Here is a 22,662-nt window from a genome sequence, read left to right on the forward strand (position 1 = left end):
CCAAACACTTAGAAGTGCACATAGCACTACCTCCTCCGCTCGCCTAAGGCCCCACCACCACCCTTCTGCACGCTGGCTCAGCCAGCAACTAAAATAAAAGAACAATGAAATTATATTGTTTTATTTTTCAGGTGCTGGCTGTAGGCCAGTGGGGCGACGCTCCTCCACCATATCGGAGAAGCCGCCCCACCTCTCACGTTGTCCACTCCTAAGGAATCTCGAGGGACGTGTGAGACATTGGAATATAACTTGTAAGTACTAACAGAGGAAAGAAAGTGGAGCCAGAAAGGTATCTGTGATAAGCAAGCTTACATTAAAGATCTTCAGCAGGGGGAGTTACCGCAATATTTTGGTATTTATGTAGATGTTTAAAAAAAAAAATGCTGCATAGTCACCTAGAGTCCACATTGGCCTGCCATCCTTACACCTTAATACATACATTTGTCTAATTTTGAAACAATTTTGTGCTTAGTCTGCAGCAGTATGAATGGTAATGTTGGCCAAAGCATGGAAATAATCTCTTGCTGAAGTGCTGCATAGGTCAGGCCAACAGCACAAGGCACGCGCATCAATCACTAGAACGCAAAAAAAGAAGCAGTGGGACCTCAAAAGCATTCTAAACTATCAGTCTCCAATAATTAACACAGACTTCTTAACAAGCAACACGCCGCACATTCCACATTAGGTTTGAGGTGCACTGACAGAGTGGATGTAAGGCTTGCTAGCAAAACAAAAAAAATGCCTTATTTACAGAATAGGGTGCACGATTAGAGCTTCTTGTGCCTAGGGGACACAATCTTTAATTCAAAATACAAACAGGGGAGAAATTTTGTCGGGTCTGGTTCTCTGTTCTGAGCGCGTCATATCTAATAATAAATGCACTTAGGTGCCTCACCAGCATTTTAAATAATAAATTAGTCTAATTTCCAAAGCCAGGTTTTCAAGGTGGAGGATTTCGCCATCACAATTGTGCAGTAAATTTGGACTGTATGTATCGTGTATAACCTGCGGATCTTTTATACAACCAGAAAAAAATAATAATAAACACCCACAAACATCTGGAGCTTAGCTCCTACCCATTTCGTTTTTTTCTTCACCAAAAAGGCAAGGTTTTCCACACAGGTCCCAGCCACACATTTCAAATCCACACCAACCACAATAATTCCACTACATAACATGCAATTCCACGCCACACAATTCCACAAATAACTAATCAAACCCACACAATTCCACTACACACCACATACATAGACTCCATACCATAGGTAAAATACATTGCCATTTACAATGCCAAACGCTCTAACTTAAACAAATGAGAGACTGATTGCATTGTTTTTGTCAAGCAGACGAGGCTTTGAAAAATACAGGCAAATCGTTTCAGTTACGCTAAAATGTAAGAAAAAAATACCAATAAACACACTCTAGTTCCTTCTCTGTTTCTGGTTAGAGCTTGATCTCACAGGGTTGGACTACTTTAACAATCTCATGCCACTGGTACACATGAAAAGAGGCCTCCTTCTGTCGGGAATGTTCTCGAACAAAACCTGAAATCACACCCAGACTTGACAGCTTCCTCTATTAGAGGATGCTCAACAAAACACAGCCAGTAGACCCAAATCCTGATCTTCAACGCGTCCAAAAAAAGCACGTAGCTTAGTTTTCATTAAGAATATCTGAGATTCCAGTGCACCGAAATACAGGTCATCAGCCCTCTTTAAATATAAAATATCCCAATCCTTATCGAAAGAAATGTACCAGTCAATACGGACATCTTGAGAATTCATAACAAGCCAAAGACAAAGTTCTCCAGGGCGTTGCTAGTCAGCTTTCACTCTCGTAAACAGATCTGCTAACGGAATGCAATTATTGGTGACAACGTTGCAATATCCAGTTTTGTACACAAGTAATGCACCAGAGCTACCTAAGCATTACATGCTTTATATGTTAGAAGGAAACACAATGCTGCTTACCCTGTAACTGTTCTTGGTGTTGGGGAACTGTGTAATTGGTTTAGTTTGGTAACTTTCACCGTTCAAAAGCCAAAGAGATAGGCACTGTCAAATGCTCATTTGTTGGGGAAACGGAGGGCAGAAATTAGGCTGCAATTTACTGATGTCAGATGGTCTTGCAGCATACATGGATCAAGGAAAGAAGCAGCACAATTTATGCAGTGTGCACTGCAAGTGAAGTGTATTATCATTGCATTGTCACACAACACAAAAGATGCCGAGGAAGAAGCGTGTCAGTATCGCAGCAGTTAAAATGCAAAACCTTTAAGGATCTTCAGAATAGACTTGCAAAAAAAGTTTGCAGATTTTTAATTTTTTTTTTTTAAACGGCCCTCCACACCCCTCCCCCCTTTTATTCGACATCTTTCTGCAACAGAAACGCCCGTTGTGCATTTGAACTAAATAGTGCCTTTTAGAGAGGGCAGAACAAAATGAATTAAAAGAGCAAAACCTTTTAAACTAAGCGCCAGCCTTTCCATCTTCAAACAGGAGTCGAAAGTGAAAGACAACAATTACTTACACTTTAATTTGCCACGTCTGAGAGTTAAGAGAGTGCACAGACTGGAGATTACTTACTATGAATTACCTTCTATATTATAACCCCTGCCCTGAGCGGGTTTCTGAAAGGGCACTGTACTGATCAGAGTGCACCGCCTGAACGTGAATTTTACAAAAGAAATGGGTTTTCCATTGAGTCTTAATGTATAGAACTTCGAAATACTTTTAGTACAAAAATGATTGTTTTTCTATTTTTGCATGGAGTGTGGTTATTTTAGGAATCTCATACAAAACGGGCCTTGTTAGCAAGAGCAAAAACCAAAGGAAATGATGGACGGAGAGTTGAACATTGCAAGCACTCACCCCCAGTCAACTGATCTGGGTTTAATCCATCACCGTTCTTTAGCCCACTCTGCCACCCCAGTTCAGACATGGCCATATGCAAATCAGTCTGACCCTGTGCCTCATGGGAACAGTCCATGGCCATGTCTGAACTGGGGTGGCATGGTGAGCAAAATAACGATGGATTAAACCCAGATCTGTGAATGGGGGTGAATGTTTTGCCATTGTGCAACATTCCGTCCATCATCTTGTGTGTTTTGCTGTTCACCCTATGTGGAAAGGGTATGCCCAGACGTGGGTCCCGTGCTCACTACGCCACTAGAGTCAAGCTATCCTGGCTGATGACGGCTGATAGCCAGAAACCGGTCCTAGGATGCTTGATTCTGGTCCAGGGAAGACATGGCTTGGCAGTTTGGGCTAGACTGTTCCCATGAGGCACAAGGTCAAGACTGATTTGCATATGGCCATGTCTGAACTGGGGTGGCGTGGTGAGCAAAATAACGATGGATTAAACCCAGATCTGTGACTGGGGGTGAATGTTTTGCCATTGTGCAACATTCCGTCCATCATCTTGTGTGTTTAGTTGTTAGCAAGAGCAGCAGCGCACTTTACAGCAGAAGATTATACTTTAGACACGTAGAACAGTATCTTGTCTAGAATAAGACGTGTAGATAATCTATGTGAATATAGCTGAATCAATATTGACAGGAAGCTTACGATTGTTATATTATTGTACACCTTTTAAGGAAGGACAATAAAGGGATTTGCCTAGTATGGGCCAAAGCCATGTTCAGAATCATGTACTATGGATATTAAGGTTAGCATCTACGACATTTGCTTATAAAAACATGTAATGTTCTCCCGTTAAGGGCGAATTATTTATATCACGTTAGCGTTTTATCGCAAGACAAGTTTTCCTATGAAATATATTATTTGCAAGTGGTTTGATGCAAGACGTCTGTTTTCTCTTTCACCATTACTTGTTTAGGTAACGTCTATGTTTGTTTAATACGAAACCGGTAGGTGTGTGGGTAGTACCCAGCAGCAAGGTCCTCCTGGCGACCTCTGAATGTCATAAGGCCTGGAGATGCCTGCCAGATCAAGGTGTATGTCTAGATACGGGCAAAACAAACTGGTTCCTATTAGCATAGCACACAAACAAAAGGAGGGAACCCAACTGACTATCCTTGCACAAACGGGCTTAAAAAGGTGGGGGAGCGGGCCGGGAATGAACACATTGGGGCTCGCGCTAACAAATAGCAACCCTTATAGCAATCGAGTTCAAGTGACAAGTCTATGGCTCGGTTTAAAAGGCGGGCGTTTAGTTTACTCACATAATGGAATTCGGAGTTTGATTTTATTTAACGGATCCGATAATTATTGCATGCTTTAAATAACCACATTCATTAGATTTCGGCATGTTAACTCTGTCGAAATGTGTATAGCATTTATCATACCATGCGATTTTGTCGTGTTACCAAAATCCTCATGCTATTCCTCAACAACTCGTAATAGGTGCCATCTATCGCACTCGAGAAGTGTCGAAGCTCAGGGTATCGCTATTTACCAGGTGAGTTAAATGGCACCTTTGCTTGTAATCCGGTCCATAGTCTGCATAAGGAATTCTATGTGTGATATGCTACACGAGTGTCGCAGCAGTTGAAGGTCACAGACTCTACCTACATTGTAGGTTCCGATAGATCGCTTTGAAAGGATCGCTTTCGGCCCTTGTGCTCACCAACCATGTACTTGGTTTGTTAGATGTGAGAGTTCACAGGCATTTTAAGACTCACCGAGAACGTCGGCAGACCGGTGCCGGGCGATGAAGCAAGCGTCGTCGCCGTAACACATGCCCTTCTTCAGGATCCCCTTGCGGAAGTCCTTGCCGAAGCCACAGCTAGCGGTCACCAGACTGTAATCCCTCGTGTCCGTCTGGGAAAGGCCGCCGAAAACTGCACGGGCCACCAACCTGCCGTAGGAAAGTACCGAGAACATGGCACAGGGGGCTGCAGCCGTCCCTGCTTCCCGCGGCTGCGGGTGACAATGCCCCCTAGACAGCCGCAGCAAAACAGCCTCCGCTCACCTCCGTCACAGGAATAAACCGTCTCCCCTTTATGAACCCAGGAGACAATACCAGGACTTGTCCAAGAGTTTGAAGGAAAATTAGAGGTTAGGGTAATCCCGTCAGAGCCGGCTCCTCCTGGTGACCTTAACCACCGCCATCTTCGGATGCTTTCGGCGTGCTGTGCGCGGACACGCTAGAACACGCACGCGCACGCTGACATAATAGAGGGGCGGATGCCTGGCGTAGTTTAGACGTCAGTGTCTCCAGCACGAGCCCCTATCCAGCCTGGTATGGAGACGGGCTAGCCTTGGCTGACGTCACAACGATTTGCTGTAGGCGTAGAAGGATCCTTCAACTCCCACTCCCTTTCACGCTCGCGCTGGCCCTGTGCCAAAGCTGTCAGAGACCGGTAGGTGACATTGAAAAAGGACGATGCGTTTAGACAGTGAACTAGACTGCGTCCTTGACTCCATGATTAAATTAGGTGGCAATGACTTTCGGAGAAGCCGGCTATGGAGCAACATAAACATCTCTAGTCATCAAGAAGGAAGGGTTTCAATTCTATGTCAGGACCGGAGGCTCCAATTATGCTTCTCATGTCTTTGCTTTATTACAATAGCAACCGATAAAAAAACTCATCTTTTTTTATTCCATAGAACTACAAATCCCATGAGTCTCATGTACTATACTACCATAGAAACTATCCCTATATAAGGTTCAACTGAGGCAAACACCTCCTCTTTCTTTGCTGTTCCGCAGCCAGTTAAGTGCCTCTCCCTTACTGCTTTTCATACTATTGTAGTGTATGGGTTTCTTGAGTGCACTGCTTATGTTTGATGACTTTACAGGTTGCAGTTTCTGTTCTGCGCTTGGTCCGCACTGTAAATGCTGCTTAATAGATTGCTAGCGCTCAATTGTATCGCTTGCTACGCAGTTTGTAATCCGTTTTGCTGAGGGGATCACTTGCGCTCCTTTTCTTTCGTGCGTGCTTAGCGCCGTCTGCTTACCGCATTGCCGAGCGATCGTGCGTGTGTGCGACGATCAAGGAGCGCTTCGGCCTCCCCGGCCGGGCGCTCTGCGCCCGTGTCCTTCAGAAGTGGAGTGGGAGTTCTTGGGGGCTGAGGACGGCGCGTCTTTGCTCGCACGAATCCTCTTTCTTTTTCTACGGGCTGCCGATACCGCGCATGCGCGGCGGCCATTGTTGAGGCTCATTAACGATCGGAGTTTCGTTCAGAGCGAGAAACGCTCGTATTTTCAAAAAAGAAACCCGTATTTTTGCCCCGCTGACGCCTGAAGCTCTGTATTAGCCGACGGCTGGAAAATAGTTGCATAGGCACTGCCTAGAGAGGTTGGCAGGCCCTCCCTCCACCATTTAACATCTTTGATTGCGGCTTGATTGCCTGGCCTGCCTGGGGTTGTTCCTCTCCCCCTTATTTACTCCTGCCTACGCACCATCGGTTGTGCTCTTGGGTGACAGCTACCGCTTGCACCATGGCTGAATATTATGACGAGGAGGAGTATTTTGATTCCGAGCCTTCTGGCTCATTCGAGCAAGACCTCGTGGAGGCCTTGGATGCTGGAGTGCAGCAGTCCGTGAGTTCAGCGCTTGTGAGGGCGATTGAACCCCTTAAGCGGCATCTTAACAGTTATGCGCTGCAGCAGGGCTGGCTCCCAGCCGCAAATACCCTTTCCAAACCAACGAAAAAGAAGGTTCCTAATCCTCACTTGGAGGACTTCGCTCGGCTGTCGAGGGCCCTAACGAATGACCACGCCTATCTGGCGCAAACGGAACCGACGGAGTCTACCCATGAAGAAAAGGGATATTCCTCGGCTGACGGTGAGTCCGATCAGGAGGAATTCGCTCAACCAGCAAAAAAGACCAGGAAGGAACATCATGTGGAGCCTACTCCACCGCCTAAACATCTTACCTTCGACCCGACAGATATAATTCACCCCAATTTTACGGCATGGATGCCCTTGCAGGAGGTGGCGGACTAACTTCAGTCAAACCTCCGACGTCCCTTCGACAAGGACGTCAGGGCGCGACTTAGGTCTGAGTGCCTGAGACCTGACCTAGCAGCTTGCGTGGCGGAGACCCCTGAAGTGGATCCGACCATGCTGACATACCTAAAAAAAAAATACTCAAAGAACCCAAAAAAGGGCAAAGACTGCACCTGGCGGTCATGCCAATATAAACTCCTCGATCTTTCAGGGCCATTGGCCAAGATTCTCGAGATGGGTCTCCAGGCAAAGGAGTCTGGGTCTCCGGTGGATCCCGATGACCTCATTGGTTGGGCGCAACGTGCTGTATGTCTGTTAGGCAATGCCAACTGCGCCATGTCTAGCGAGAGGAGGAGGTCTATCCTCCTCAAACTGGACCCTAAACTGGCGGAGTTATCTTCCTCGGAGGCAGGCCCAGTGGCCCAGGGTCTCCTCTTCGGGCAACCCTTTCTGAAAGAACTCACCAAATTCATGGCCACTTTCAGCGGCCTGGATAAGGCGCAGGAATCTCTCCGGCGCACCTTCCGACCAGTTTTGCCAGGGCCGGACGAAATCGAGGGCGGTCGTTCGGCCGAGCTCATACTCAAGGCGCCCCGCGTGGTCAACAACACCACAGAGGAGGTTACCAAGATAACTCTTCAGGCAACCCTAATTTCTACCCCTCCGGACGGGCGCGGAACCGCTTCCGCAGAGGCAGGTTCGGTGGCAACCAAGGAAACCACCAAGATTCCGGATCAGCAGGTGAGACTTATCCTTTGTTCAGAGGTGAAGTTGGGGGGTCGCATTCAGTATTTCCTTCAAGCTTGGCAAACGCTCTCGCAGGATCCCTGGATCCTAGAAACGGTACAGGGTTACAAATTGGAAATGTACAACACCTCCATCCAGCGTGCCCCTCCTGTCCCCATACATTTTTCCCAACTCAATCAGAATTTTATTTCGGAAGAGGTACAATCCCTCTTACAGAAGGGGGCGATAGTCGAGTCTCAATTCCACCCTCGAGGTTTTCTCAGCAATGTGTTCCTTGTCGAGAAGAAAGGGGGCGGGTTCAGGTTGGTACTGAAACTCAAGGAATTCAATGGCTGGATCGTTTACCGCCATTTCAAAATGGAGGGCGTCCACCTACTGCGCGATCTTCTGCAAGAAGGCGATTGGATGGTCCGGCTGAACCTAAAGGACGCCTACTTGTCCGTGCCCATCTACGCACCTCACCGCCGTTTTCTTCAATTCCTCTGGCAAGGCGTCTATTACGAGTACACCGTTCTTCCCTTCAGACTTTCGTCAGCACCATGGTGCTTCACGAAACTCCTTCGGCCGGTGATGGAGTCCTTGCGCTCGCGCGGAGTGAGGCTAATCGTTTATCTGGACGACGTCATTATCATGGCGCAATGTCCTCGTTTGGTGACGACGCATCTAGAATGGTCCATTCACCTACTTCAAACCCTGGGTTTCACTGTAAACCCTCAAAGTCCTTTCTGGTGCCCACGCAATCTATAGAGTTTCTGGGCTTTCAGGTGGACTCTCGCAGCTGCCAGCTCCTGCTGCCCATGTTCAAGATCAGAACGATCAAGAAAGAATTGAGAACGATAGTGAGATAGCAGACTGTGTCCTTGAGATCCAAAGCCCGGGTAGTGGGCTTGCTCGCCTCCTCGATCCAGGCCATCTTTCCGGGCCCACTTCACTACCGTGCTCTCCAACGATTAAAGATTCAACATCTTTGCAAAGGCCTCGGTTATGCCGAACAGCTCCCTCTTTCAGAGGAAGCGAGGTTGGAAATGTTGTGGTGGCTTGACCACATGGAATCGTGGAATGGCAGAGCCATATTCGGTTCCAAACCGGAAGTAGTGATCGAATCGGACGCCAGCCGCTGGGGCTAGGGTGCCCGCTGCGGTCCGATCTCGACGGGGGGACGCTGGTCTCCGGAGGAGCTCTCCCTTCATATCAATTGCCTGGAGTTGCTGGCAGGCTAGTTCGCGATTCGCAGCCTCTCCCCGCAGAAGATGAATTGTTGCATTCTCTTGAGAATGGACAATATATCAGCGGTCGGTACGTGAACAAACTTGGGGGTACGAGATCCCGCATCCTGGTGGAAGTAGTGGCGGAGTACTTTCCGGGATGGAAGAACGAAGTGGCCGTTTGGCATTCCCGTAACCTACGGGACTTCAGTGATTGGCGACTACACCCTCGAGACTTCTGAATGCTGAACCTCTTATGGGGACTTTGCCAGTTGTACTTGTTTGTGTCACGGCTGAACACACAACTCCCAGATTTTTACAGCTGGTGCCCGGACCCGGAGGCTCTGGCCTCGGATGCGTTTCTTCAGACCGGGCCACCAGTCCTTTGTTATGCCTTCCCGCCTTTTGTGATGATAACCAGGGTCCTCGCCCAGGTCAGACGCCAACAGACGGAGATGGTGTTAGTTACACCTTTGTGGAGAGCCCAAGCATGGTTCCCGATAGTTCTGGAAATGTCTTGTGCTCTACCAATTCTCTTCCCCCAGAGATGGAACCTGTTGCTGGATCCTCTCAAGGTCCCTCACCCGTTAATAGATGCAGGACAGCTGCCACTTGTAGCGTGGCGAGATTCAGGGACAGATGGCAAGTCCCAGGCCTTTCGACAGACGCTTCTGCTTTCATCAAGCAAGCATGGTCAGATAATACCCATAAGCGGTATTCATCAGCATGGAACAAGTGGTGTAGCTGGTGTGTTCAACGGGACGTCGATCCCACTACAGCTAATGTCTCCATGATCATGAATTTCCTAGCTTCTTTGGCATCATCGGGTTTTGCGTATAGGACAGTAAACAATTTCCGATCTGCTATCTCGGCTGGGCGTGCTCATTTAGAAGGCAAACCTGTGGGGGAACATCCCCTGGTGTGTAAATTACTTCGAGGCATCCGGATGGTCAGACCGCCGTGTCCGAAGTACTCCTTTTTGTGGGACGTTACGGTGGTGCTCCGATTTCTGGAATCTTGGCCGACTAACGATCACCTGTCGCGGAAACAGCTTTCAGCCAAGTTGGCGATGTTATGTCTGATCTCTTGCAAGAGAGTTTCTGATATTCGAGCTTTGGATCTCGCAGGTCGTCGGCTCTCCCCAGAGGGGGTGACTTTTACTATTTCCAGACGTACCAAAAGCAACTCTACTTTGGTGTCTTATCCGGCTTTTCCGGATAATCCCAAATTATGTGTGGTGCAATGTGTAAAGGCGTACGAGGTGAGTACATCTAATTTCCGTTCTGACATGCAAGGTCAACTGTTTATTGCTGTCAAGAATTCCTGTCATGCGAGGGGAGGAAAACGGTAACCAGCGAAAACGGACTACATCTCCCAGGATGCTTAGCGGTTGAGAGGTTATGTAAACAGGAGAGCTGTTACATAACTCAAGGAAAACACGCCCTTATGTAAACAGGAGAGCTGTTACATAACTCAAGGAAAACACGCCCTTATGTAAACAGGAGAGCTGTTACATAACTCAAGGAAAACACGCCCTTATGTAAACAGGAGAGCTGTTACATAACTCAAGGAAAACACGCCCTTATGTAAACAGGAGAGCTGTTACATAACTCAAGGAAAACACGCCCTATAAAGGGAGGAACCGGGAGGCACAACGCTGTCGGATATTGTGTTTACACCGACGTACCTGCTTAGTGAAGAGCAGTGTTCCGGAGTGGTGCTCCAGTAAGGCAAGAACGGAGGTAGGTCGAGTCGTTACTCCCTGGGCCGTGTCTTGCCCCATCGTCACCTGTGAAGGACCCGGAAGCTCTACCGGATAACCATTGAGCTTCGCTTTTTGACTCGGCTGAGTCAAAGCGCAGTGGCGCTTTTGCTGGTTGGAGTCGTAACTCCCAGCCCGACCAGAGATACAGGGACTGCCAGCTGTAACGCACACCAGGAGGTGTTTGCCGCGTTACAGACTCGGAAGTCCACAGGATCGATCGAGCGGCTGCTCTCGGTTCAGTCTTCTTTGCTTGTGATTGGGGTATCGGTGACGCATCACCAGGAGGTGACTCCGCGTCCCGGTGCAGTCTGAGGAAGAGGTTGAGCGGCTGCTCCCTTCAGGTAGAGACCCCGGCTGGGTGTTTCCCTGACTCCTCGATTCTCCCCAACACTCTTCGTGCCCCTCACAGCCTACCGATTGGCATTGTCGGCCATTTCATTTCTGCCCTCTGTTGGCATACGCCGGGATCGGCGTATATGCAGAGGACGGTTAGGACCATCCGTGCTGTGGGCTGGTAACTTACTTAGCCTGGAGGATTCCAGTGACTATAACCTTTGTTTATTCCTTGTATTATTTTTGCCTTCATTAAAATAACTAAACCTTCACAAGTGGTTGCGTTCTCATTATCGTGTCTGTTAAACGATCCTGAGACGTTCAGGGCGTTACAAAATATCCGACCTTAATAACACTAACTGTCTCCCGGTCGATAACAGACATGGCAACACTTGATGATGTGCTGGCTGCTTTAGCGACCGTGCAAATTGAATTGGCTGCCTCCAGGCAAGAAACAGCCGATGTAAAAGCCAGACTGGATGCTATCCAATTGGACCCGCTCATGCCCAGCACCTCCCTCACGAACCAGACCCCTGCGGTAGTAGTGGAAATGCCGGTAGCCGTCACCTTGGCAACACCAGAGAGGTACAGTGGGGATCCTAACACAGTGCAGGTATTCCTCACACAAGTGGCGCTACATTTATCGTGCAAACCAAGGGCGTTCCCCACGAGTCAGGCTCGTGTGGCTTTCCTTATATCCTATTTGGCTGGAAACGCGGCACAATGGGCCGTACCTCTGGTGAGCAGGGACGACCCCATCTTATGTGATTGGGGTGCTTTTCGCGAGGAATTCCTGAAGGTCTTCGACAGAAGGGCTGACTCATACACGGCGGACCGTGAAATGCTTGAGTTGAGACAGGGATCCAACGACCTGGTGCAGTATCTCAACGCGTTCCGAAGGCTGGTTGCGGAAACCAAGTGGCCTGTTGCTAAACAGACGGCGCTCTTCCATCACGGGCTGTGCGATGAGCTCAAGGACGCCGTGGCTCATATTGACCCACAACCCAAGACATGTGAGGGCCTTATCAACCTGGTATTACGGCTGGAACATAGGCTAAGTGAAAGAAAGGGGGATCATGGGAGAAAAAGAAAATCCCTTCCATCCTATGTGACAGTGGGAAGTCCTGAAACTTCCACCGCATCCAAGGGAGAACCCATAGACATCGGCGCAATACGAGCGAGCCTCACAGCCACGGAGAAAGAGTCACGCCGTAAACAAGGATTGTGCCTATATTGTGGCAAAAAAGGCCACTACGTACGTGAATGCCCTGCCAAACCGAAGACGTCACGTTATCGGGCCAACCGGTCGGTAACAGCCGTGGTGGACGTACCGGCGGAAAACTAGAGGACTCCCAGACCGAAGAAGGGGCATCTCGGAGTCACTCATCCATCCCTTCACTTTCCAACTCGGTCACTAAGGGACAACGACACCTGTTTCTCACGGTGCACGTGGGAGTGCATGACCAGTGGATACCCGTTGTGGCCATGGTGGATTCAGGGGCCACTGGCATGTTTATGGACCACAACGAGGCATGCAGGCTAGGGCTAGTGCTTCTTCCCAAAGCTGTACCCGAAGACGTCTATGCTGTAGACGGAAGGCGATTGGTGACGGGGCCCATCGGGCAGCACACGGGGGTCCTTCCGATGAGATGTGGGAGGAACCATTTGGAACAAATCGATTTTAACATCATCCGAGCGCCCCAATATGGCGTCATATTGGGATTGCCGTGGCTACAGAAACACAACCCCTCTGTGGATTGGCCAACACATCGCATCGAACTGACGTCACCGTATTGCATCCTGCATTGTGGAATAAGAACGGAATCCCTTGACACAGATGAGAGCGGGAGTCAGACGGTGGCTACAGCGGCAGAAAAAGATGTGGCTCTCCCCCAGGCTTATCACAGTTTTGAGGATGTATTTGATGAGGTGAAGGCGGAAGTGCTACCACCACATAGACAGTTTGACTGCCAGATCGACCTGGTGCCAGGGGCCAGCGTTCCCAGCGGCAGGCTGTATGCCCTGACGGAGCCTGAAAACGTGCATCTCCGGGGGTACCTGGATAAACTCCTCAAGCTAGGATTCATCCGCCCGTCCAAGTCTCCGGCCGCCTCGCCACTCTTCTTCATCCCGAAGGCTAATGGGGAGCTGAGAGCCTGTGTGGACTTTAGGGCATTGAATGCGATAACCATAAAAAATCGGTACCCCTTGCCTCTCATCAGTGTACTTCTGGAACAGGTCAAGAAAGCTCGTATCTACACCAAGTTGGATTTGAAAGGGGCATACCATCTGGTGCGCATGAGGGACGGAGACGAGTGGAAGACCGCCTTTAAGACCAGGTTCGGCCTTTTTGAGTACCTCGTCATGCCGTTCGGTCTGTGCAACGCCCCGGCAGCCTTTCAGTACTTTTTGAATGAGGTATTCAGAGAGGAGTTGGATATCTACGTGGTCGTATATATCGACGACATCCTCATCTATTCGTCCAGTGCGGAGGAGCACGTACACCACGTCAAAGCTGTGCTCCAAAAGCTGAGGGAAAACATGCTGTTTTGTAAACTCAGCAAGTGTGACTTCCACGTCACATCCGTGGAATTCCTCGGAGTGATGCTGAGTCCAGAGGGACAGGAGATGGCAGAACGAAAGATCAAGGCGGTGAAAGAATGGCCGGTGCCCCAAAGCGTGAAGGACGTCCAAAGTTTCATTGGCTTCGCCAACTTTTACAGGCGGTTTATAGATGGATTTTCAGGATTGGTGGCCCCAATCACACAGCTACTGAGGAAGTCCAAGGAGTTTGTCTGGTCCCCTGAAGCGAACAAAGCCTTTGAGGCCCTGAAAAGCGCCTTTGGTAAGGCGCCGGTGTTGGCTCACCCCGATCCGGATCTCCCCTACGCGGTGGAAGCGGACGCATCGGATGTGGCGCTGGGGGCTATCTTGTCCCAACGCAACCACGACACAGGGGTGCTTCATCCCGTTGCGTACATGTCCCGCAAACTCAACGACGCCGAACGCAACTACCATATTGCGGAGAAGGAGCTTCTCGCAATCAAGGACGCCTTCACCGAATGGAGGCATTGGTTGATGGGGGCAAGACATGTGGTATCGGTGTACACGGACCATCGGAACCTACAGTTCATGACGGCCACAAGACACCTTTCTCCCAGACAGCTGCGGTGGATGATCTTCTTTGCGGGGTTCATCTTCCGCATCACATATCGGCCGGGGACGGAAAACCGGAAGGCGGACGCCCTGTCCCGTCAATCTGCAGTTAAGGAACCATTGCCTGCGACTGAGCATTCCATCATTTCCCCGAGGATGGTATTGGGGGTTATCCAACCGGATACTTTCCTGAGGGGAATAAAGAGAGGGATCAGGTCATTCGCATGGCGGAGGTGGCTCCTCAGTCACAGAGAATGGCAGCTGAAGGACGGGATACCCCTGAAGGGCAGGTGCCTATTGATACCCACGCCTAGGCTAAGGAAACAAGCATTCATCTGGTGCCATGACTCTCCATGCGCAGGTCATTTGGGCTTTGAAAAAACGGTGGCTAGCATGGGACGGCATTTCTGGTGGCCAACCATGAGAGTGGATGTCAGGAGGTGGGGACAGGAGTGTCCTACGTGTGCTACCATGAAGGCCGACCATGGCCGAACCCAAGGGCTCTTACATCCACTTCCGACCCCGGAGAGACCATGGGATAGCATATCACTGGACTTCGTGGTGGGCCTACCGGTAGACCAGGGGATGACGGCAATACTGGTGGTGGTGGATTACTTGACGAAAATGGGGCACTTCATCCCCTGCAAGAGAGTCCCTACGGCCGGGGAATTGGCGTCACTACTCCTAAAGAATGTGGTACGACTGCATGGATTACCTGGGGTGATCGTGTCGGACCGGGGGTCGCAGTTTACTGCGCAATTCTGGAAGACTTGGTGCACTGCGCTGCATGTTAAGACCGCCCTGTCCACCAGCTACCACCCTCAAACGGACGGCCAAACCGAGCGCCTGAACCAAATGCTCAAACAGTATCTGCGATGTTTTGTGGACCAGGGCAGAGAAGAATGGGTCGACTTGCTATGGGTTGCAGAGATCGCCTATAACAACGCCACTCACAGCTCCACACAGTCATCTCCGTTCTATAGCAACTATGGCCAACATCCCAGGTTCTTGCCATTTCTACATCCGTTCAGAGAGGACAGGATTCCCGCCACAGCGGACAGGGTGGCACACATAAAAGACACGTTGATGAGCTCAAGGGCTGTCCTAATAGAGGCCAAGAGAAGATACAAGGCTGCGGCAGACAGGAAAAGAAGGCCCGGGCCACTGTACCGCACTGGAGACTACGTCTGGATATCCACAAGAAACATGAGGTTTCAAAAGAACAGTGTGTTCCATCCCAAGTACATGGGCCCCTATCGAATTACCAAGTGTATGGGTCCCGTGAACGTGAAGGTGTGCTTGCCCCAGTCATTGCGGATACACCCTGTCTTTCATGTATCATTGCTCAAACCAGCACCCTCCAAGCCGTCTGGGACACCTAGGCCGGTATGCGTGGAGTCGGAGGTGGAGTATGAAGTGTCGGGCATACGGGCGTCCCAATGGCGCAGGGGGAAGCTGTGGTACCTGGTTGCGTGGAAAGGCTATGGCCCGGAGGAGCAGTCATGGGAACCGGCTGAAGGGGTTCATGCTCCGCGCTTGGTCTCCTTGTTCCATCGGCATTTTCCTGCCAGCGCTGGACCCGTGGGGAGCCGCTGAGAGGGAGGATGTACTGTCAAGAATTCCTGTCATGCGAGGGGAGGAAAACGGTAACCAGCGAAAACGGACTACATCTCCCAGGATGCTTAGCGGTTGAGAGGTTATGTAAACAGGAGAGCTGTTACATAACTCAAGGAAAACACGCCCTTATGTAAACAGGAGAGCTGTTACATAACTCAAGGAAAACACGCCCTTATGTAAACAGGAGAGCTGTTACATAACTCAAGGAAAACACGCCCTTATGTAAACAGGAGAGCTGTTACATAACTCAAGGAAAACACGCCCTTATGTAAACAGGAGAGCTGTTACATAACTCAAGGAAAACACGCCCTATAAAGGGAGGAACCGGGAGGCACAACGCTGTCAGATATTGTGTTTACACCGACGTAGCTGCTTAGTGAAGAGCAGTGTTCCGGAGTGGTGCTCCAGTAAGGCAAGAACGGAGGTAGGTCGAGTCGTTACTCCCTGGGCCGTGTCTTGCCCCATCGTCACCTGTGAAGGACCCGGAAGCTCTACCGGATAACCATTGAGCTTCGCTTTTTGACTCGGCTGAGTCAAAGCGCAGTGGCGCTTTTGCTGGTTGGAGTCGTAACTCCCAGCCCGACCAGAGATACAGGGACTGCCAGCTGTAACGCACACCAGGAGGTGTTTGCCGCGTTACAGACTCGGAAGTCCACAGGATCGATCGAGCGGCTGCTCTCGGTTCAGTCTTCTTTGCTTGTGATTGGGGTATCGGTGACGCATCACCAGGAGGTGACTCCGCGTCCCGGTGCAGTCTGAGGAAGAGGTTGAGCGGCTGCTCCCTTCAGGTAGAGACCCCGGCTGGGTGTTTCCCTGACTCCTCGATTCTCCCCAACACTCTTCGTGCCCCTCACAGCCTACCGATTGGCATTGTCGGCCATTTCATTTCTGCCCTCTGTTGGCATACGCCGGGATCGGCGTATATGCAGAGGACGGTTAGGACCATCCGTGCTGTGGGCTGGTAACGTACTTAGCCTGGAGGATTCCAGTGACTATAACCTTTGTTTATTCCTTGTATTATTTTTGCCTTCATTAAAATAACTAAACCTTCACAAGTGGTTGCGTTCTCATTATCGTGTCTGTTAAACGATCCTGAGACGTTCAGGGCGTTACAATTGCATTGCAAAAACCCTTTCGCCCAGTATCTCCAGCTACTTTGGCGAGATGGGTGCGTTGCTCATGAATGAAGCAAGCATTGATGTCTCTAAGTTCGGTGCTCATTCTGTTCGTGGCCCAATGGCGTCTCAGTCTTTTTCCTTAGGTGTAAGCCTAACCGACATCATGAATACTGCGGATTGGTCAAATGAATCTACTTTTAAATCTTTCTATTACAAACCTATAGTAGATGTTGCATCAGTGGTGGTGGCTAAGCTTTAAACAAGCATAATCGGAGCCTCCGGTCCTGACATAGAATTAAAAATTTGCGAACATTCGTGACAAGAATTTTCAATTCTATTAAGGACTACGGAGGCGAGGATTATCCCACCCAGAACTTATGTTGTTACATGAATGTATACGTACATCAATTTTACTATGGCATTTTGACTGCATTATATTTGATTCCTTTTTTCCCCCCCCCCCTTGTTGTAAGATTTGATGTTGGAACATGGTTTTGGGATTACCGTTATTACGGGACCTTATCTTTGTTTCAGATTCCAGTGGCAAGTGAGAAGTTCCTTCTGTTCATGGTATCGTTGGGAATATTTTTTTCCCCTTCACGGTGTGGAGCTCGTTCGCCTGCATTGGACATCAGGAGCTCGTTCCTCGGATCCGAAGTTCGCCTGTTGGTCCTCGGATTTTGGTTCTAATGAAAGTTTCTTTTTCACGGACTCAGTTCAAGACGGAGTAGTTTTGTTGAAAGTATTGGACTTAACAGTTAACAGTCACGCAAAGAAAGAGGAGGTGTTTGCCTCAGTTGGACCTTATATAGGGATAGTCTCTATGGTAGTATAGTACATGAGACTCGTGGGATTTGTAGTTTTATGGAATAAAAAGATGGGTTTTTTATTGGCTGCTTTGTAATAAAGCAAAGAAATGAGAAGCATAATCCTCGCCTTCGTTGTCCTTAATAGAATTCAAAATTCTGGTCACGAATGTTCGCAAATTTTTAATTCTAGGGAGGATAGACGGGAGGATTTTCTTCACCTTCATGAGTATAGCTGTCATTTCCAAGGTCATTTATTTAACGGTAAAATGATAGTTCTCAAGAACACAAGTGCATTTAATTAGTCCGCCAGTCATGGCAATCAGTCACATACATTATCCTCAGTCTACACTTCATTTTCCTCTTGCTTCATGCGAACAAGCTCTGTCTTCTCCTCTCACTGACCATTCTTCTGCTCTAATAACAAGGCAACGCAAACCTGTTATGTTATCCAGTTCAATAGTAACCTCGTTATACATCAACACATCATGCCCTTTATAACTTACTGTCAGCAGTCACCCTGAAACAGTTTGGCTTTTCCTTATGATTTTAAATACTTTCCATGTTTTCAAATCCTCAACCTCCTGCCCCAGAGTCTTTCAGACCACGTGGGATACACAACTTTCATCATTACAGTGACTCTGCTTTGGTTGGTCTAGCAAAGATGTACCAGGAATGGGCGAGAGGATCGTCTTACTATTGTGCAACTGGGTTATATGTCTTCCCACTTTACTGTGCCTTTTCCCCACGATTCTGTGTTTGTTGATTGTTTACATGCTAAGCTGTAACTGTGATGCACTTATTTATCATCTGTTATGTGAAACCTAGCAGAGCTATGATACTAATTGATGTCTTTCTGCTTTTCTTAAATGTCAATAAACATATGTTTAAAAAAAATCAAAACTTCACGTGAACTCATGAATAATATTTTAAATTATAATGATACAAATTCAGTTACATCAATATCCTTTATTCTGAAAAAACGTACTCTTAATTACATCATTAACAGGAAGGGAGAATATTTTTTTTTCTAGCTGACGCTTCAAGAATTTTCAGTTCTATTAAGGATACGGAGGCGAGGATTATGCTTCTCTTTCCTTACTGAAGCAAATTCAGCAGCCAATAAACTTCAAACAGCATAACCCGGAAGGACTGCCCCTTCCCTTTATACACCAATCACAGTTCCCAATATGGTTATAAATGCCCTGAACACAAAAGTCAGTCCTCTTTCTTTGCGAACCATTAATCAAAGTCCATAGACTTGAACCATTGAACCAGAACTCCGTCGATCCACTCCATCGACCTGAACCATAACTCCAACGAAGATAACTCTCTCGGCAAAACTTGTCAGTGATTCCTCATGAACCTTCAAGTCACCTTGCTCTGATCGCCTGAAAAGAAAACATAAGTCATAATATTCCAATATCTGGACATACTTCAAAAACATCGGGCGGGAAACCCATAAACAAATTCTCGTAACATGTAATAATACAATATTTCAATCTTTTGTAAGAAAACATATCTATTCATTGCATGTTTTACATGCTTATCTAAGGTGGGATAATCCTCGTCTTCATGTCCCTAATATAATTGAAAATTCTTGATGCATCAGCTAGAAATGTCTTTATTCTAGGTCAGTACACGGAGGCTTCGTATTTTGTATATTTTAAGTTGAGCAACCACCATAGATGCCACATCAACAATTGGTTTATGATAAAACACCTTAAAAGTAGAATTTAAAGACCAATCTGCTGCAGCCACAATGTCTTCCAAATGAGAACCAGTAGCAAATGCTTTAAAGACCATTGTCTCCGTAACTGAATGAGCCTCAAACATGGAGACATCAATCCCTGCTTCAATCTGCAGCTACCTAACCCACCTGGCTAAAGTTGCTGTAGAGACTGGGCTGAAAGGTTTCTGCAAAGAAATGAGAAACTGTCCTGCCACATCATTACGTAGTTCACAAGTACAATCCTCATAACATTTCAAGCATTTCACAACACTTAATTTCTGATGCTGTGGAAAAGCAGGGTAAGTTATACATGTGGAATTCGTCATAGTACGTCTAGAAATTGTGAAAGAAACTCCCAAAGGAGTAAATACTCTACCTGCCAAGTCCAGAGCCTTTACGTCTGAAACATGTCTGCATGATATCAGTCACAATAATAGCGTGAGCTTCGCTGACCATTGTTTTCGTCACAACCCTTCATTTGCAGGCCAGTTTCTGAGAAAACGAAGTACAATGTCTACATCCCAGACCGTGGAATACCTGGGCTTTGAAGGGCGAACCAACCAAGTTCCCCTCAACAATTTGCACACAAGGGGATGTTCCCCCACTGGCTTACCGTCCAAATGAGCATGGCCAGCTGATATAGCTGAACGAAAATTATTAACTGTCCTATAAACCAGTCCTTGGCTAGCAACATCCGAAAGAATATTGACTATCATATTAATACCTGATCCCATGGGATCCAATTCCCGTTCACCACACCAACAAACCCATCTATGCCAACCCAACTCGTAGCGTTTGTGCATAGAGGGAGCACAAGATTGAGACAGGAAGAACATTGCATCCTGCGAAACTCCTGGCCCTTGCCAACGTCTCCTGAAAGTCTCCATGCCATAAGGAACAACAGCACCTGCGTTATCAACGGGTGTGGTAACCCCATCGGGTTGAGCAGAAGGTCCAGGAAGGACAAGATCTTCACTGGCAGAGCGCATGACAGCGCTAACGCCATTGGAAACCAAGATTGAGCTTTCCAGTATGGCGTGACCAGAACCCTTTCTGCCGTCTGACGGCGAACCTGTGCCAATACTCTTTGAATCATGGCAAAAGGGGAAAGGCATAAAGCCGACCCGTCGCCCAGGACTGGAGAAATGCATCTGAATTCAGAGCTTGTGAATCTGGCCTCCAACTGTAGAAGTTGGGTAACTGAGTGTTCAGTCGGGATGTGAATAGATCTATTGTGCACAGACCCCATTTAAAGCTCAACTGATGAAACACCCTGGGGTGCAATCTCCAGTGGCTGGCATCCATCAGGAAGCTTGAATTCCAATCTGTCACCTCATTGTAATGTCCCGGAATGTATTCCGCCGTTACTGAAATGTGGTGTTGCAGGTGATAGAGCCAAAAATCTTTGGCTATCTCTGCCAGAAGACAAGATCTCGTTTCTCCCAACCAACTGATGTATCTCACCACTGAAATATTGTCCATCCTTAACAGGATGCAACAACTCGTCTTCTCGGTGAGAGAGTTTTGATTGCAAACAACCCTGCTAGGAGTTCGAGACAATTTATATGAAGCTGGAGTTCCTCGGGGGACCATCTGCCCCTGTCTCCATTGGACCACACAGGGCGTCCCAGCCCCAATGACTGGCATCTGACTGTATTATCGTCTCCGGAACCGCCGCAAAGATTGCTTTGCTGTTACATGCATCTATATGATCAAGCCACCAGGACATTTCTGTCCTGGCCTCTGTAGATAACACAATCTGTTTGGCGTAAGATAGACCTCGACGAAGATGTAAGATCTTTAGTCGTTGTAGGGCCCGATAATGAAGAGGGCCTGAGAATATAGCTTGTATGGATGATGCCAGGAGACCTACCAACCTGGCCAATATCCTCAAGGATATGGTCTTAGAGGCAAGCGCTCTCCTCAACTCTTTCTTGATCGCCACTCTCTTCTTCAGAGGAAGCAAGAGTTGAGTCAAAACTGAGTCCACCTGAAATCCCAAGGAGTCCATCTGTTGGGAAGGGACTGCCACTGAATTTGCTCCATTGATAACAAACCCCAGGCCCTGAAGGAGCTGGATTGTCCAAGACAGATGAAGTAAGACCAAATCTGCAGTTTGTGCCATAACCAGAATGTCGTCTAGGTAAATTATTATTTCTCAAAGGTATTGTACCACTGGTCTGAGCAGCTTGGTGAAACACCAAGGAGCTGAGGAAAGGCCGAAAGCCATGGCCAAAAATTCAAACCAACTCTGGCGCCATTGAAATTGTGGAAACATCCAATGAGGTGGGAAAATGGGAACTGTTAAATAAGTGTCTTTGAGATCGAGACGCGTCATCCAGTCTCCCTCCAGTAACAAATCCCTCAATAGATGCATGCCCTCCATCTTGAAGTGGAGGTACACAATCCAAGAGTTGAATTCCTTGAGGTTGAACACCAATCGAAAACCTTAATCCTTCTTTGGGACCAGAAAAATAGTACTGACGAACCCCTGGAGGTGTGGACTTGTCTCTATTGTAGCCCCTTTGCGTATCACAGATGATACATCCTCGTCTATGAAACTGCTTTCTGTCTGGGAAAAATGAAGAGGATGTGGTATCTGATACTGGGATAGAGTTGAGGAGAACTCCAAGTGGTATCCCTGGACCGTCTGCAGAACCCATGGTTCCTGAGTAATTAGGGCCCACTTGTGTTGAAACAAACTTATCCTTCCTCCCACCGATACTGTCACTGAAGGAAAAATGTTTACCTGTATAGGATGTATCACCAGAGTTATCTCCTCCTTTGTATGATCCCCGGCGTTGTCGACCTCTACCCCCTCTATTTCGGGTGGGATAGAAATTGGAGCTGGCGGCTTCTTTGCATCCCCTGGCCACATATCCTCTTGAGGCCTGGTAGAATCCTCGGCCAGGCGCTCTACCCCGGCCCTGACTAAAAGGTCCCTTTGGAAAACTTTTTTAATGTTCAATTGGGCTTTGTCTAGGGCCAAGACTGTTGAAATGTACTTCCCCATATCTTTAACGAATTTGTCGTCAAACAGAAGCCCATTGGCTAGGGAACCTGCTTCTGTGGACACTAATTCTGCCAATTGGGGGTCAATCCTCATCAGGAAAGATTCCCTGCGTTCCATTGACAAGGCACAATTGGCGTTCCCCAAGAAACAATGGACTCTTTGTGCCCACTCAAGTACCTCAGAAGGGTCAAGCGGGGAGTTGAAATCATTGGCTCTGACAGCTAGTTCTAGAATTTTTGTGAGAGGCCTGACATA

General features: G+C 48.1%; 1 protein-coding gene across 1 annotated transcript in view; it reads right to left on the reverse strand.

The window, feature by feature from the left end:
* Nucleotides 1-5,306, reverse strand: part of PPTC7 (protein phosphatase targeting COQ7) — a 136,071-nt gene extending 130,765 nt beyond the window's left edge. Inside the window, exon 1 of the mRNA XM_085636042.1 lies at nucleotides 4,643-5,306. Within this exon, the coding sequence (XP_085492168.1) occupies nucleotides 4,643-4,844 (202 nt within the window). The 5' untranslated portion in view covers nucleotides 4,845-5,306. The remainder of the gene's footprint in view (nucleotides 1-4,642) is intronic.
* Between the last annotated feature and the right edge of the window lie 17,356 nt (nucleotides 5,307-22,662).

The sequence above is a fragment of the Triturus cristatus genome, chromosome 11 (assembly GCF_964204655.1).
Source record: "Triturus cristatus chromosome 11, aTriCri1.1, whole genome shotgun sequence".
Taxonomy (NCBI): domain Eukaryota; kingdom Metazoa; phylum Chordata; class Amphibia; order Caudata; family Salamandridae; genus Triturus; species Triturus cristatus.